The sequence below is a fragment of the Diplotaxodon limnothrissa genome, linkage group LG20 (genome assembly GCF_057381915.1).
Source record: "Diplotaxodon limnothrissa isolate DT_005_m linkage group LG20, D_limnothrissa_male_GT1.1, whole genome shotgun sequence".
Lineage (NCBI taxonomy): Eukaryota > Metazoa > Chordata > Actinopteri > Cichliformes > Cichlidae > Diplotaxodon > Diplotaxodon limnothrissa.
The window spans coordinates 19070996-19086173 of record NC_140615.1 but is presented as its reverse complement, the minus strand read 5'-3'; the positions used below and the strand labels follow the sequence as shown (position 1 = coordinate 19086173).

The window sequence follows — 15178 nt, the reverse complement described above, 5'->3', positions numbered from 1 at the left end:
GGTTAGTGGTAGGTTCAGCAGCATTTTGCAGTTTTAGTCTGTCACATTTGTAAACCTTGTATACACTGGGTTCTGTTTTATAAAGCTAATCATTGGGAAATTGTAAGCAGCCCATTTTTGTCTCCTACTATATCAAACCATGAACGGATGAAGTCAGAGTTTTTGGCAAATACTGTGGTGTTTATCCTCCATCTTTGTTAATCCAGACTGTATTAATTTGGAATCTGTGGGTGCTCCCAGAAGACGGGGTATGTGTTCATTTATTACATGAAATGGGTTGATTGGATACTTCATAATTCAATCCAGAAGCAGGGCATGTGACCATGAAATGAAAATTGGCAGTGCCAAAAAAAAAAAAAAAAAAAAAAAAAAAAAAAGGCAAGAGGGGCATTCTCACAGAATATTTTTAATCTACTTTTTACACTATAAACTTTAATTACTGCCCTACAAAAAGAAGTAGATGCAGAAATTTAGTTTTTAGCCAAATTAAAGTGAAATTAATCTCACTGATTATTATCTGTTATATATTCTAAAAGTGGAACAGATTTGTCTAATTAGCTGAATGAATGCAAGTTTCAGTGGAAAGACATACCTTTGTGTCTTCAGTGCATATCTTTGTTGGGCTGTGTTAAAAACATGCTGTTCAACAGGTGGCTAATGGATGGACACTTTCTCTCAGAGAGAAATAGCTACTTTTGTCTGCTCTGTTATTCACAACAGGTTGCCACAGTGGCTAACTCTGCATGCAGGAAAGGTAAATGGACTAGTTCTTATGTAGCATTTATCTACTCGAGCACTTTATACAAGATGTCTCATTCGCCCATTTATACATCAGTGTTCAACCGCTTTCTATGTAACATTCACACCCACTCACAATCAAATGAATACATCAGGATTCAGTATCTTACCCAAGGATACTTTGGCATGCTTTTATCAGCCCAGTTTAATGCAAAAGAGTGTAAACTGGTCTGAAGCAAGTTAGATGTGCAATATAAATTTAATCTAGTCAAGGGATCCATTCATCCTCTTAACTGTTTATCAGATTTAGATTTGGGCATGGGAGCCTGAAGCCAAGAGTCACCTGAGCTGGTTACCAGTCCATCACAAGACCAACAGAAAAATGGTCGATGACTCATGCTCACATTCACACCTGCAGAAAATTTACAACCAAAAGTTAACCTAACGTGCATGTCTTTGGACTGTAGGAAGAAGCTACGGTGCCCAAAGAGAACCTACACAGACACAAGGAGAACATATAAACTCCAAATAAAACTTTCAGTTGGCATATTTGAACCCAGACTTTCAATCCTGTGAGCCAACAGAAAGAACCCAGTGTACTGCTTTTGTGATATTGAAAACTCAACCTACCTTGTTAACCCATTACCCTTTATAGTGCACCCCGCAGAATTAAATAAAAACATATGTACTTATTGGAAAAAGGAGCTGAGGTATTTAAGAAAGCAAAAATTCCTATTTAAAAAAAAAAAAAAAGGAAAGACAGAAAGATCAGACTGCAAATGGGACCCGGCGTCTTTTATCCCCTCTGTGTAGTTGTTGTAACATGTGACAGATGTACACTATTTATAGATCTGGCCTGAGGTTTGAATCAGGCTGCTGGTGCGAAAGGCCATAGCAGGCCTGATACTGGTGAGGGGAGACAAACAAGTAATATGTCAGCTAGCCATCACAAGCATTGACTACATATTGACCGTAGGTTTCAACCTACAGTCAATAGGTTTCATAATAAGCACATGGGTTTTCTCTCGTCTTCATTTTAAAACAATGAGTTAATGATGAGTGCAGTTTCACACACAATGCAATTACCCAAATGCATTAACAATACATACATACATACATACAACACATGGAGTTGGTTGTCTGCTTATAGCTCTTTGATTCTGTGAAGAGACAACATGTCATCACAAAGTTTGGTCAAACTTGCTTCAAAGTGACAATTTGCTTAGAGCACTTAGTTGATGTTTGATAAATAAAACATTTTAACAAGGCACACAAGTCCCAAGTTCAGTTTGTCAGATTTTGATCAAAATAGTTTTTAATCTGCCAGGAAGAACTAACATCTATGTCTATTGATGAGGTACAGTCAGCTTTGTGGTGATTCTGATTTTCGTAATGATCAACCAGTCCTTCTGAGTAGCTGTGACCTTTATCTTCAGACACGAAGAGGCTGAGCTGTACTTTTTATCCATCTCCTGCATTTTAAACTTTCCATTCTCAAATGTTCCCACTGACTCAAACTCTGTACAACTCTTCTCTTTGTCTGTGGCCACCACATTGTGACCCATCTCCACCTCACCTGACTCCAGGATGTCTTTGCCTCCTGACCCTGTTTCTACAAATATCCCTGTCACCACAGTAGGTTCAGTAAACACTACAGTCAGGCAATTTCCTTTTTCTGGGGTGCGGCCCCAGAAGAATCCTTCGCCAGCATCCCAGGCCAGCTTGGGGAAGTGCTTCTGATAGGTGGACATGTCAGAGTAAACTTCAGCTGAAGGATTGGTATAGACATCCTCCTCAAAATCCTTGTCTGTCAGCTTATTGTATGTGCCTTGAAATGAGGAGAAAGTTCCCATGTGTTGAAACAGCGAGGGTTTGAAAAGGATGGTCTCCTTTTGAGTCATCACCTCTCGGAAGTGAGTCATCAACCAGTCACAGGGCATTTCCTGGTAAAAGATGAAGAGGAAGCGAGCCAGAAGAGGAAGATGGGCTGATTTGTAGAGTTTACCAATATAGCCGAGGGCAGAGAATTCCAACGTTGCCCAGGTGAACTTCTTTCCTTCTTGCTCCTCAACTCGCTTTTTAATGGTTGTGAGGAAGTTTTTTGCAGAGAACACATCATCCTCTAGCTGGAGGTAATACCGTCCAAGACCTGCACAGTAGTGGATGAGGAAGGAATAATCCAGGTTCTGCTTGGAGCGGAACGTTACCCTTTCTGGAGCATCGTTGAAATTCCTCTTCAGACCTACAGAGAACCAGACAGATTTGTATCACAGGAAAAAAAAAAACATTCAAACTGTATGTGAATGAATATGTACACTAGGGGTGATCGCATGTGAGCTGCACCTGTAATCGGAGGGTACCAGTCCTGGGGAACATGGATGACCAAAAGGTGGCCTTTTTCCAACTCAGAGGCAAAAGCTGATTTGATCTCCTTCACAGTGTCGACTCTCCAGCTGACGTCGAAATCTGCTAGCAGCACTACCACCACCATGAAGGAGTGCTCCTCAGGAGACGACTGGGAGAAGATGGATTTCAATGTGGGGACCAGATAGCTGCCCTTCTTCCTCTTTACTGAGGATAATCCAACAGATAAATACTCTGAAGCCGAAAGAAAAAGGAAAAAAAGTGAAGGGTTTTATGCCATTTCAAATCTAAAGCTGAGGTTAAAAAGTATTTCTGATAACAATTATTAAATAATGTGGTATGAAATTCAGCATGGTAACACCTTCAGACTGTGAGTAAATAAAAGTAAAACAAAAAAAGGAGAATTAGCATTGAAATAAAAGCAATAAATGCATGACATAAATACCAAAATAATACAAAATAAGTCTGTGAAGGTTCTCAATCATCCAGGTCATCGTAGTCAAAGGAGCTTGCAAAGAAAAGCGTCTGGACTTCTTTAAGTTGCTTGAAGACGTTTCACCTCTCATCTGAGAAGCTTCTTCAGTTCTAAGGGTCAAATGGTGGGGAGTCCCAGATTTAAACCCAGTGGGAGTAACCCCCCACAGAGGGACAAAAGGACCCCCTGATGATCCTCTAATCGCCTGAGCCAAGGTGTGAAACTGGGTGTGGGTCCCAATCAGCCAGAGTTTCGGGTGAGTTCATTGTGAAACCTGGCCCCACCTTATCATGCGAATTCCTGAAGTCAGATGGCCCAGGATGTGAGTGGGCATTAAGGCGTCTGGGGAGGGAACTCAAAACTGGATTATAGATGGCAGAGAGTTGGTGTCGTAAACCACCGCCTCTATTCAAAGATCTTTGAACAGAGGCGGTTTAAATCTGGGACTCCCCACCATTTGACCTTAGAACTGAAGAAGCTTCTCGGATGAGAGGTGAAACGTCTTCAAGCAACTTAAAGAAGTCCAGACGCTTTTCTTTGCAAGCTCCTTTGAATACAAAATAAGGCACAACTGCTCATACAAATAGGAATATGCAAGTGACAGTGAAAAAACGCATTCCATAGTTTCCATAAGTTAGAGAACAACACCGGAAAGTGCTGTCATTATTTCTCTACGTGACTTTTTGCAATTTCTTTCTTTTTTTTACAGTTTGAAAAGGCAGCAGCAGCCTTATTATAATAATGAGAACAAAGTGTGGAGACTCACTCTGTTGAGTAGGTAGCACTCCAGCAAGCAGCTGATAGGACACATTGAAACTCAGATAATCTGCCTGGTCAATCCAGGACTCCATACTAACCGGCCTGTCTGCTTGCCATGTTAACTCATTAAGAACTATTTCAGGTGACCTTGCAAAGACCTGCAAAACAACAACAACAAAAACAAACCCAAAAGACAAAAACATGATTATTGTCTGATTAGAATATACACGTTGATGAGTGAGACAATGCACTCTTTGTTACTTTGCAAAGCAAGATGAGAGCAAGTGCAGTTACAGGGATGGTGACTTATACAAGTCTACCTCCAAGTAAGTAAGGTGCACAGTTTGAAAAATAACTCAAATATTCTATGTGTAGGTGTGTTCTTACAGCCAGAAGGAAGTCCGAATGGTTAATGAAGTATAATCCCCCAATGACAAGCAGCACTGCCACAACAATATTCTTCTTCTTCGAATGAATCCGCATTTCCTATCACAAACACATACGTGATATTCCATCCATTATGCTGGTGTGTGACGCAGTACAACTGTAAATAATTCGGCCAATAGTTAATGATTCAGAAGGCTTGGACACAGGTTACACGGAACTGAGTGTGTTGTTGTAACTTAGAGTCTCATATATACACTTTGTATGCATCAGATACAGTTTACTGAACACTGTTGCTCTGGTGTAAATAACCCTGTGTCGCAAGTTGCAAAAGCCCTTTAACATATTCTATAGAGATGCACATTGAGAACCACTTACAGTTCAGGACAAGAAACAAAATTGTCCCATTCAGTACATTTCTCATTTTATCTCATCTTTTACCAGTGCTGGAACTTGGTGAAAGTTCAATGAGTGAGCTTTCTGTGGGGCTATGTGAAACAGTGATGACACAGAGTGCTGACTGACCCTGATAAATTTTCTTTCTAATGTTAATGTTTTTTAAGATATTAATTGTCAGTGGTCTAGTTCTACTTGATCACAGTAAAAACACAGTTCAGTTTGGCTACAGGTATTTAGTACTAGAATGTGGCACAAAAGGATGAACACCACTCCTCCAGCAGATAAGTGTTGATTTGGCATTTTGGTGATGTTAAACACTGTAAGAAATCCCATTTGGGTTGAGATCCGGTGACTGAAGGCCACAGCATAAAGCCCTTTCAGTCAACCCACTCAGTGTGACTATAACTAAGTGTGACTATAACTAATTGTTTTAGCTACAGACAATTTATTTGTACTGATGTATTTAAATGCAAAAAACTGATTTCAAACACAAGCCCGCTGAGCAATCTGTTAAAGTTTGAGACAAACTCATGTGGCAGGCTCAGCCTTTATGGCACTGTATCCTAACTACCCAAATCTACTCGAGCGAAACCATCTGCAGCAACTGTTTATTATTTATTCAGCTTCCCCCCCTTTAATTTTTCCCTTGTCTGAATATTTCCTACAGCCATTACATAGCAGTCTCCCTCAGACGGAGTTTCTGCCAGTGTCGACTGTTACTGTAATCTTTTTTTCTTCTTGTTTGGTTACATTGTTTCCGAGTTCTAAACAGAGGAAAGGGCAGAGAGGTTACAGGGAAGCAGTAAACAAACACTGTAGATGATAAGAATGAGGTTTATAGCCAGGCTGCCCTACTCTTTTGTTTTTTTAAACGCACTGAGAAGTAAGGACAAGTAAGGAGATATGAAAAGCGTTGCGTAGTCTCATGTCAGACTAATCCTTAGAGCCAGGCTAGAGGACAAGCTTTACTTAGATTTTTAAAATGCCTTTGTTTTGTCAACGAGTACAGGGTCACTTCATAGAAGATACCAATTATAGCCGAGGCCACCTCATCTATAATTAGTACGCGGTCTCCTCTTTGATTTTTGCAATGTAACGCTCGCTGAAACAAACGCTTCCCGAACAGAACGACGAAACCGCAGTTACCCAAAAATGACAGAGTATAGAGAGCTGTCCGTGTGTTTTACCTTAAACAGCACTAATAATTTGAAGGTACCGCAAGAAAACTAGCCAGTCCTATGGAACGTTTTCAGATAGTGTCTACAAACAAGTGACTTCCGTAGAAGATATTTCAAGTTAAGAAATTCGGAAGATTTTTTTCTTGCTACCGTCTCTGCGCGATCAGGCTTTAAAAAAGCCATATCAATAGGGTTTAGCAATGATTTCTAACCGTCGCTCATAACACAAACACAGCCACACCGAAAAGTCTTGTATGAACCCACAGCTACGGTAAATGAGAAGAGTCCAAATGAAGAGTTAGCAGAAGGTACAGTAAATGAGCTAAACCAGGCATCCATCCATCCCGTCACTGAAAACAAAAAGCAGCTGCTGTGAGTCGGAACATAAATTATAAAGCTAATAAACTTGTGCCTGACCGGTATCTCCACTCACCTCCCTCCGCCGGTTGTCCTCAGCTCGATGGATAACAGTTAGTGAACGAGTTGCAGTCACGGCGTGATAATACTTACAGTACAACGCACCGAAAGTCAGAAAAGGCACTCACGGAAATGAAAAATGACTCGCCCCTTGGAACCCATGCATATAAACCAGTACTGCCGCATTCTGCACGTGTATTTCCACCTATAGTCCCCGACGCTCAACAGGCGACTCCAAGTAGCAGAGGCTGTACGCCAACCAGGTGTGGCGTCACGGTCGGACGACAGCCAACCGCTTACGTTCAAAGGCGGCCGCATTCTTTAGAACTACACCAGGAAATTAAAGCAAACGCCCTGAGCTATTGTTGACACAAAAGCAAAAGACAGATACACAGGTTTCCTTTATTTTATAAGTTCTTAGTCATTTTTAAATTATTTTCTATTTCTCTTGCATTTTCTCATCAGCCAACTAACATTTTAAAAATCATATCAAACGCAATCTAGCATCAAATAAACTACAATAATAAAGCAGCACACCATGGGTAGGTAAGATAACATCATCACTGTATGTGTTTGTAGGTAAACAGTATTTATCAGCCGCTTTTGGTGCATTGGGACTGATCCACAATAGTGCCCCCATAAGGCCAAACATAGCCTGAACTGGGCTTAAAAAAAAAAATCCCCTGAGTTTACCTTACAACTTTTTGGTAGTTTTCTCTTAAAAGGGGGTAGTAACTGTCAGTTGCTTGTACTTTCCTGTTTTATTAGAATAACAATGCTTCATAAAGTTGGACCAGTTTTGAATGTGTTTACTCCTTCAACATGCTGTTAGGCCCAGGCGGTGTGACAAATGAATGAATTTGGAAAGATGTAGATCAAAGGGGAAAAGTCTATTTTTAATCTTTCTCTGAGGACAGTGTGTTCAGTACAGTGATAAGGATTGTGAGAAACTGTCTCAGAGCGTCATCATCTTTTGGTTGCTGATTGAGAATCACTTTTATTCCCTCCTCCTCTTCCTGTCCATCTTCGCTCACCCTCAGCCTGTCAGCTGTTGCATCCATTTCCTTTCTCACCAGTTGGTCTTCTTTCCCCTCTGCTCCAGCTTCACTGTCAGCTGTGCCTTTTTTTACTCCTGATTTCTGATTGGCTTCTCCAGTACATAGCAGCTCCCCCAGTATGAGCGTAGTGTTGGGTGCGTCCATGGAGTGGGAGCGCTGGGTGTGTGTGTACAGGTAGACCCTCCAGGGCAGCATTTGCTGTGGCGTGAACGCCAGCGTCTGGATATTGACCAGCTGCATGGCAGCTTGGAGGCTTTGGGGAGAACAGTGAAGTACTGCTGGACACCGGACACATTCTTCTATCCACGCACAGTCAACCTCCTCTATTTTCTCAGCACCTTGTCACAACAACACAAGAAGTCACAACGATAGCTTTTAAATGTGGAGAAACACTGTAAAAACTGTGGGCAAAAGACCTGCAACTGACAAATAAAGTCTATCTCATATCATCATCATCTCATCTAAATGTCAAATGTTCATGAAACAAGAGAAATCATAAATTTTAAAAAATTATTTTATTTTCTAAATCTATGTGCTGGAGACCTTATTACTCACTCAGAGTCAAGAAAGAAAAAAAATAAGAAGCTGTCTGACTCTGACATTTAAAGCCATCTGAAGCCGGAGGTTTTCTCTCACACACAATACTTGTGGTGAGGTCACTGCAGATGATCACCATATGATAAAAAAGGTAAATGGATAATAATAAATGATAACTATTATTATTACAAGTTCATCATTGTAATGCTGTAATGTACAAACAGTATTTAACTATAATTTTCAATAATGGTTTAAATATCCTGGCTATTTTCTCAAGAAACTAATTGTCATCTAAATGTACAGAAAACAAACAAACCACATTCATATTTGAAAGTTGTATCAATAAATTCATTCTTCTTACATGAGTAAAACAAGCATTTTCCATCATGAATCTATGCACTCATTATTCATACCTTTTTTGCAGTTTTTATCCACTTTGTGTGTTGTGTTTTGTTGTGTTTAGTGCTGACGTGGGACAGTTTTCCAATTTCATTGTACCATCATGCTAAGCATGACTGTGCAATGACAAAAAAGAGTTATGATCTCTCATGTTATTCGATAACCCATACTGATGAACCAGAACATTTTTGTTCGGTATAATTAGGTACAGTTAGGCATAATTAAGTGCTTTTACAGCCAAAAGTTTCAGTTTTGTTGTCTTATTTCCCTTTTAACTGAGGGCAGTGTTCTCATGGGAATATCTTAACTATCTGAGCTACAATACATCCTGACACATTCTAACATGCAGTGTGGGTTTCAGACCTTTATCACACAGTTGTGAGCCTTTCAAACATCAATTTGCCACAGCTTGACACTAATCAAATCTAAAGTATATCAGATTTGTAATTGAGTATATACACATTACTTTGGAGGAATTGGTATATTCCACCAATGGAGATTTCACACTCTTGTTAAAGATTTTTAGGAGGCCTACATGCTCCTTTTAACCACATTTGCTATCGAATAAAGAGGAAGCTTTAGCTATGAATCTCTGACTTTAATTTTCAATATAACCTTCCATTTCATTACCGCGTTCAGTATGCAAAGCCTGTCGCTGCAGCCACAGGTGCTCAAAGTCCTCTGGGCTGACAGCTGGGGAGAGGGACAAACTGAGAGGGGCTGCGATGCTGGAAGCCAGGACATTAGTGGAGGAGTCTGAACACCGCATGGCACTGTCTGATCCTAGAGAGGACATACAGAGACAAAGTAAGAGGAAGAAGGGGAGGATGAGGTTAAAAAACAACCAAACAAAAAACAACAGGGCATTCTGAAAGGACAAGGAGGGTTTTAAGTATTATTAAGAATTATAGTAACACAACATTCTCAGACTCACTCACTCACTCACTCACACACACACACACACACACACACACACTCACACACACAACCCCTAAACCTACTAACTGATTGCAGTTCTTGCTGCCAAGGGTACCACAATAAAGCATTTGTGATAACTGGCAATCACTCATTCACATCACTGTGGGGGAATTTTGGCCACTCCTTTTTGTAGGATTGTTTTAATTCCGCCACCCTGCAGGGTTTTCCAGCATGAACAGCATGTTTAAGGTTATGCCAAAGCATCTCAATAGGATTAAAATCTAGACTTTGACTAGGTCTCTCCAAATCCTTCATTGTTTGTGTTTTTTGTTTGTGTTTTTAGAGCCATTCAGAGGTGCTCAAGTGCACTTGGGTTATGCAGGTTTTGGGATAAGTGGGTTACGTGCATATAGTAATTTCTGGACTTTTGGCTTGCTTCCTGGACCACTTCAGGGCTTCATGGTTCCATCAGTTATAACTTCATTAAAAAACCAAAAAAAACAAAAGTTATAACACGTCATCCAAGTCTCATTAGTCCACAGAATATTTTCCCCAAAGCTAAAAAAGGAATAAATAAATAAAATATATTTTTTTAAAAAGCAGCTCATCATACAACAATAACGACAGGTGAGGGTTTTCTCTGTTTGCGTTGTATTATTGTAGGGTGTAGCTAAGCCTTACTGATCTTGGCTGAAGACCCCGTGTTGTAAGTGTAAAAGGGTCAAGGCGATGAGGGAAAGTAACAAAAAGTGTCCAGGTCGGAAAAAGGAGACAAGGAGGCAAAAGAGACGGACAAGCTGCTATCACCATTTAAGGAAACAAACAAAACTCAAGCATTGGTCAATAAATTAAAAAGTAAGTCCAAAAAAAAAAAAAAAAAAAAAAAGAGCAGTTCACTAGCTGCAACCGAGCAGCTCACTAGTTGCAACCACACAAATGGCACTCTGGCCCAGAGCTCACCTTTATCTGGGCTTAAATACTTTTAATTACTGATGTGAGTCAACTGTGTAAAAGAGAAAGGTGGCACCTCAGGCAAAAGAGATTGTAGGACACGCCCATACAGGCACCTTCAGGAGGAGGCCCTGCTAGGGCTGTAACAGTTGCTTATGAGTATTATCTGATTGATGGAACATTCTGTCTAATATTGTGGGGTCTTTACCTAATATTGTTGTGAACTGGTGCAAAAGGAACAAAATGGAATTGAAACATGAATCTGAAGTGTCACAGCAAAGTTTTACACTAAATATGTGGGAAAGAGGTGCAACCTACAACACATCTCTAAATGGGCGACCGTGGCTCAGGGGGTTGGGAAGCGTATCTGTAACCAGAAGGTCGCCGGTTCGATCCCTGGGCTCTCTGTCCTGGTCGTTGTGTCCTTGGGCAAGACACTTTACCCTACCGCCTACTGGTGTTGGCCAGAGGGGCCGATGGCGCAATATGGCAGCCTTGCTTCTGTCAGTCTGCCCCAGGGCAGCTGTGGCTACAACCGTAGCTTGCCTCCACCAGTGTGTGAGAGTGAATGAATAGTGGCATTGTAAAGCGCTTTGGGTGCCTTGAAAAGCGCTATATAAATTCAATCCATTATTACTGCTCCAATTTTGTAATACCACTATAATTTTCAATTTTGGTTTAAGAACAAGACTTGAAATTGCTGCCGTTCCTTTCATGCAGTACACATACATTTTCCATTAGGTGAGGACATTTCCTTCTAGCAGAAAACCTGCAAAAATATCAGCAACTGAACCCGAATGACAATGTGTTGTTAAATAACCTTGATAACCTCCTGCAGACAGATTAGTCATTGTGTTTTGTGAGGCAGTGAAAGCAGAGTGCATGGCAACACTGCGCTGCAATGCAGTGCTCCATTAGAAATGTGCATACACATAACTTTTTGGTGACAGTATAAAAACTGTGAAAGTTAAATATGAATGTTTAAAGTAAATTAAGTTAACAGATAAAGATGGTGTCATGGACTCTTTAATATTTAGTGCAGTTTTTAGGTTTTATTTGTTGTCCTTCCTACTTACAGACATGTTAGACTACCTACCACATAACTAATAAGCATCATGACTTATGAGCATCTCCAAAGTGAGATCAGTGTGGCTTTACACTCATGTATAGCACTTACTTGTTTAAATACTCAAAGTGATCAGTTACCCCAGCATAGAAAGAGGATTTGTCATGGGAAATAATGTGTACTGTTTTGGTCAACAATACAGGCAGAAATAGAACCAGCTCTCAACTCAAGGGAAATGCTGCGGTGGGGCAATAAGACAGCTATGCATAAACAAACGCCCACAAAGCTCAATGAACTGATGCAACATGGTTAAGTAATATGAGAGACTAATACAAATAATACAGAAAATGATTATTATAAAGGTTATTGCTGGTAAAAGGCAATTCCAGAAGCTAGTGAGTCTACTTAGTTTTTCACAAGACTTCATGCGACTGTACTAATTTGTCTAGTGGGCTTTGAGCCTGTGTGAGGTAGCATAATGTAAGCAGTAGTGATGGCCCGCTTGAAGCTGACGCTCCGGAGCGTGTGTCGAAAAAAACAACACACTGGTTCAGAAGCACTGTGTCGAGGCTTGCTTCGTTTGGCAAAAGTCACGTGACCAGTGACGTCCGAAGCTTCATTACGCACGTAACTGCTTCGGTACCTGATTCAAACAGATATAAGGAAGTGAATCATCCACGGGATTCGTGGAGTGTGTTGATGGTGACAGATAGCGACGAGGTGATCATTCCACTGACAGATATGGAGCCAGCGAGGAAGAGAGGACGTTCTGGCGTGTGGGAATATTTTGAGTTGATTTTGCTCAATTCATTTTATCTGCCGAAGTGAAAAACTTGAAATGTCCAAAATCATGTTTTCATAATGTAAATATCATTACAGCATATGACTTTAGGAACACTTCCATGTGAATTAAAGCTAATGAAGACTACAAAAATGTATTTGACACTATACGTACATTACATTGCTACACAGTTTAGAAAATCATTTTGTTTATTGTTTTTAGGTGATAGTCTGCAGGACCCAGGAATACCTGCATATCTACCAACTTGCAGTGTAGTTCCTGCACTCCACAGCCTCTTCTGTTCCATGCAAGTGGATTTTCTCCAGGGCAGGAGAAACTATTTCTAAGAAAAGAAACAGACTCAGCCAGCGCACAGTAACACTAATCCTCTTTTTAAATGTAAATAACAAAAGGGCTACCTTACATTGATCATGTTTTTACTTTGCAAGTTCTTGATTAGGGATGGGTTTTGATTATCGCTTTTCTGATTACAATCCATGCTAAATTGAATAAAGTGATATTGATTCATTAAAATCCCGTGTCGATTTGTAAATTAACGTTATTATGCCTGAAACGCCAGCATCTCAGGTTAAACCTCACAACATGTCGTCAAACACCATGCAGCTAAAACAGTAACTGGGAGCAGGTTTACGGATTCTGCATACAAACGTGAACACAGAGCGCGGACCCGACGCGTCAGAGTCAGATTTTGATGTGTCGTCAGGTCCGCGCTGTGTTTGCCTCTTTTTTCTTCGCTGGCTTCTGCAGCTGCAGGTTTCATAACTCTCTGTTTACATCTCTAATTAAGTCTCACATGTGTCAGCTTTCTTTTAATAGATACGAAATTATGGATATATACTGTTAAATGATCAGACTTGTAATATTTCTGACTGAGGCAAAACTTTCCAGATTCCAATCAAATTGAATCGGATCCTGTATCGAATCAAAATGATTCTACAAATCAGTGACGATGCAGCCGTACTCAGCTTCCTAAGCATTTTCCCTTTCCAGTTCACAATCAATCCCACCCCTAGGTCAAAAATATGTATAGGACAATTGGCCTAATCTAATATTTTGTATGAACCTGTCAAGCTGTCCAGTGATTAAACGACAAGTAGATGGAGGCAGGACTTCACAGCAGGGGCATACTCCATAATGTGCTGTGCATTATCATATGTATATTATATATATTGCTCACTTATTGTATTTACCAACATCAAGGAGTTATGAGCAAAGAAAGGCCACCATAGTGCATGTTTAAATAGGGAAAGTCTATTGATCAAAATGTATTACGCAAATACGCATTACATTTTTTTCAGCCCCCCAATCGAGAAAACAAAACCAATTACATGTTCAAAGCAACGGAACGGTGGCCCAATATCAGAGAGAACTCCACTCTTGAGTGAGCAGTGATAATTGAGCAGTCCGTTTTATTTTGCAGATTCAAGCTGCTCTTCAAAATTTTCACCACCAGATGTCACCGGAGAGGACTGTGTTGAAAAGCTTCGAGTAATGAACCGTTTTTCAATACAAGCTTCAGTGCTTCGGAAAGCTTCATTTGGCCATCACTAGTAAGCAGCATCAGCAGACTATTTAAGTTTCTTTTAAGTATACTTTATTTCTGGCATCTCCATTCTACCATAAAACCAACCAACCAACCAACCTGGTAGGCAAAAATTCCACTTGCTTTATACAGGACTTTACACACACCTGAACCTCATTAGTCTCTACCACTGGGGGGAAAAAAATAGGTCAGACCAAACAATGCAATTCTAAACAAAGAATAGGAATATGATTATGCATGAAATTGACAAACTCATTTACTCAGCTAAATAGTCTGAGAAGTAAATCACTGCATACAATACAACTCAAAGGCTACTTTAAAGAAAATAAATAATACTATACATAATGAAAAGCCCTTCATTTGGTTACACCCAGTGATGCAATCAATGACCTCATGACCCTATATAAACAGGAAGTACTGGGGCGGCCCTTCCCACACACCTGGTTTAGATATAGGACCTGAATAAATGGACAAACGTGGTAAGTATAACCAAAGTAACATAAAGAAACATAATTTACTGGACATTTGCCTGTGAACAGAAGAAAATTCAAATGACCTGATGGATGGCCAAATGAAGCTTTCTGAAGCACTGAAGCTTGTATTGAAAAACGGTTCATTACTCGAAGCTTTTCAACAGTCCTCTCTGGTGACATCTGGCCAAAAATATGAAAAGCCGCTTGAATCCACAAAATAAAACCAACTGCTTCATTAAGATTGCTCACTCTACAGAGTGGAATTCTGTCTGATATTGGGCCGCCATTGTGTTGCTTTGAACGTGTATTTTTTGGTGGTTAAAAAAAAAAAAAAGTGGTTTATTTGTTTAATAAATAATTTTGACCAGTAAACTCTCCTTGTTTAAACATGCACCATTGTGTGGTCTTTCTTTGCTTGTGAGTTCTTGATGTTGGTAAATACAATAATTGAAAAATACCACATTACATATAATATACATATGATAATGTACAACACATTATGGAGTATGCTTCTGCTGTGAGGTCCTGCCTCCATGCACTTATGCAATTAACCGCTAGAAAGGTATATATATAAATAATATTATATTAAGGAAATTTTCCCAGACATATTTTTGACCTGGGGGTAGAATTGATTGTGAACTGGAAAGGGAAAATGCTTATGAACTTGCAAATTAAAAACATGATGCATTTAAAGCAGCCCTTTTTCATTTTTATTTA

General features: G+C 39.9%; 2 protein-coding genes across 3 annotated transcripts in view; both read right to left on the bottom strand.

The window, feature by feature from the left end:
• Positions 1-2007: 2007 nt before the first annotated feature.
• LOC146610796 (alpha-1,3-mannosyl-glycoprotein 4-beta-N-acetylglucosaminyltransferase C) lies at positions 2008-6912 on the bottom strand. 2 transcript variants are annotated; one of them, XM_085344664.1, is made up of 5 exons: positions 6562-6912; positions 4724-4822; positions 4344-4494; positions 3082-3336; positions 2008-2980 (listed from the first exon to the last, which is right to left on the bottom strand). In XM_085344664.1, exons 1-5 carry the CDS (start codon positions 6634-6636, stop codon positions 2085-2087), a joined length of 1476 nt encoding a protein of 491 aa, XP_085200790.1. In that variant the 5' UTR covers positions 6637-6912; the 3' UTR covers positions 2008-2084. The 2 variants fall into 2 exon arrangements, with proteins under 2 accessions (XP_085200790.1, XP_085200788.1); XM_085344662.1 differs by having other exon boundaries at positions 6731-6822.
• A 338-nt stretch (positions 6913-7250) lies between these two features.
• The window catches only part of ap4b1 (adaptor related protein complex 4 subunit beta 1), a 46036-nt gene continuing 38108 nt past the window's right edge, over positions 7251-15178 (bottom strand). The window contains exons 13-14 of the mRNA XM_085344304.1: positions 9339-9491; positions 7251-8110 (exon numbers count right to left, since the gene is read on the bottom strand). Of these exons, the coding sequence (XP_085200430.1) occupies positions 7611-8110; positions 9339-9491 (653 nt within the window). The 3' untranslated portion in view covers positions 7251-7610. The remainder of the gene's footprint in view (positions 8111-9338; positions 9492-15178) is intronic.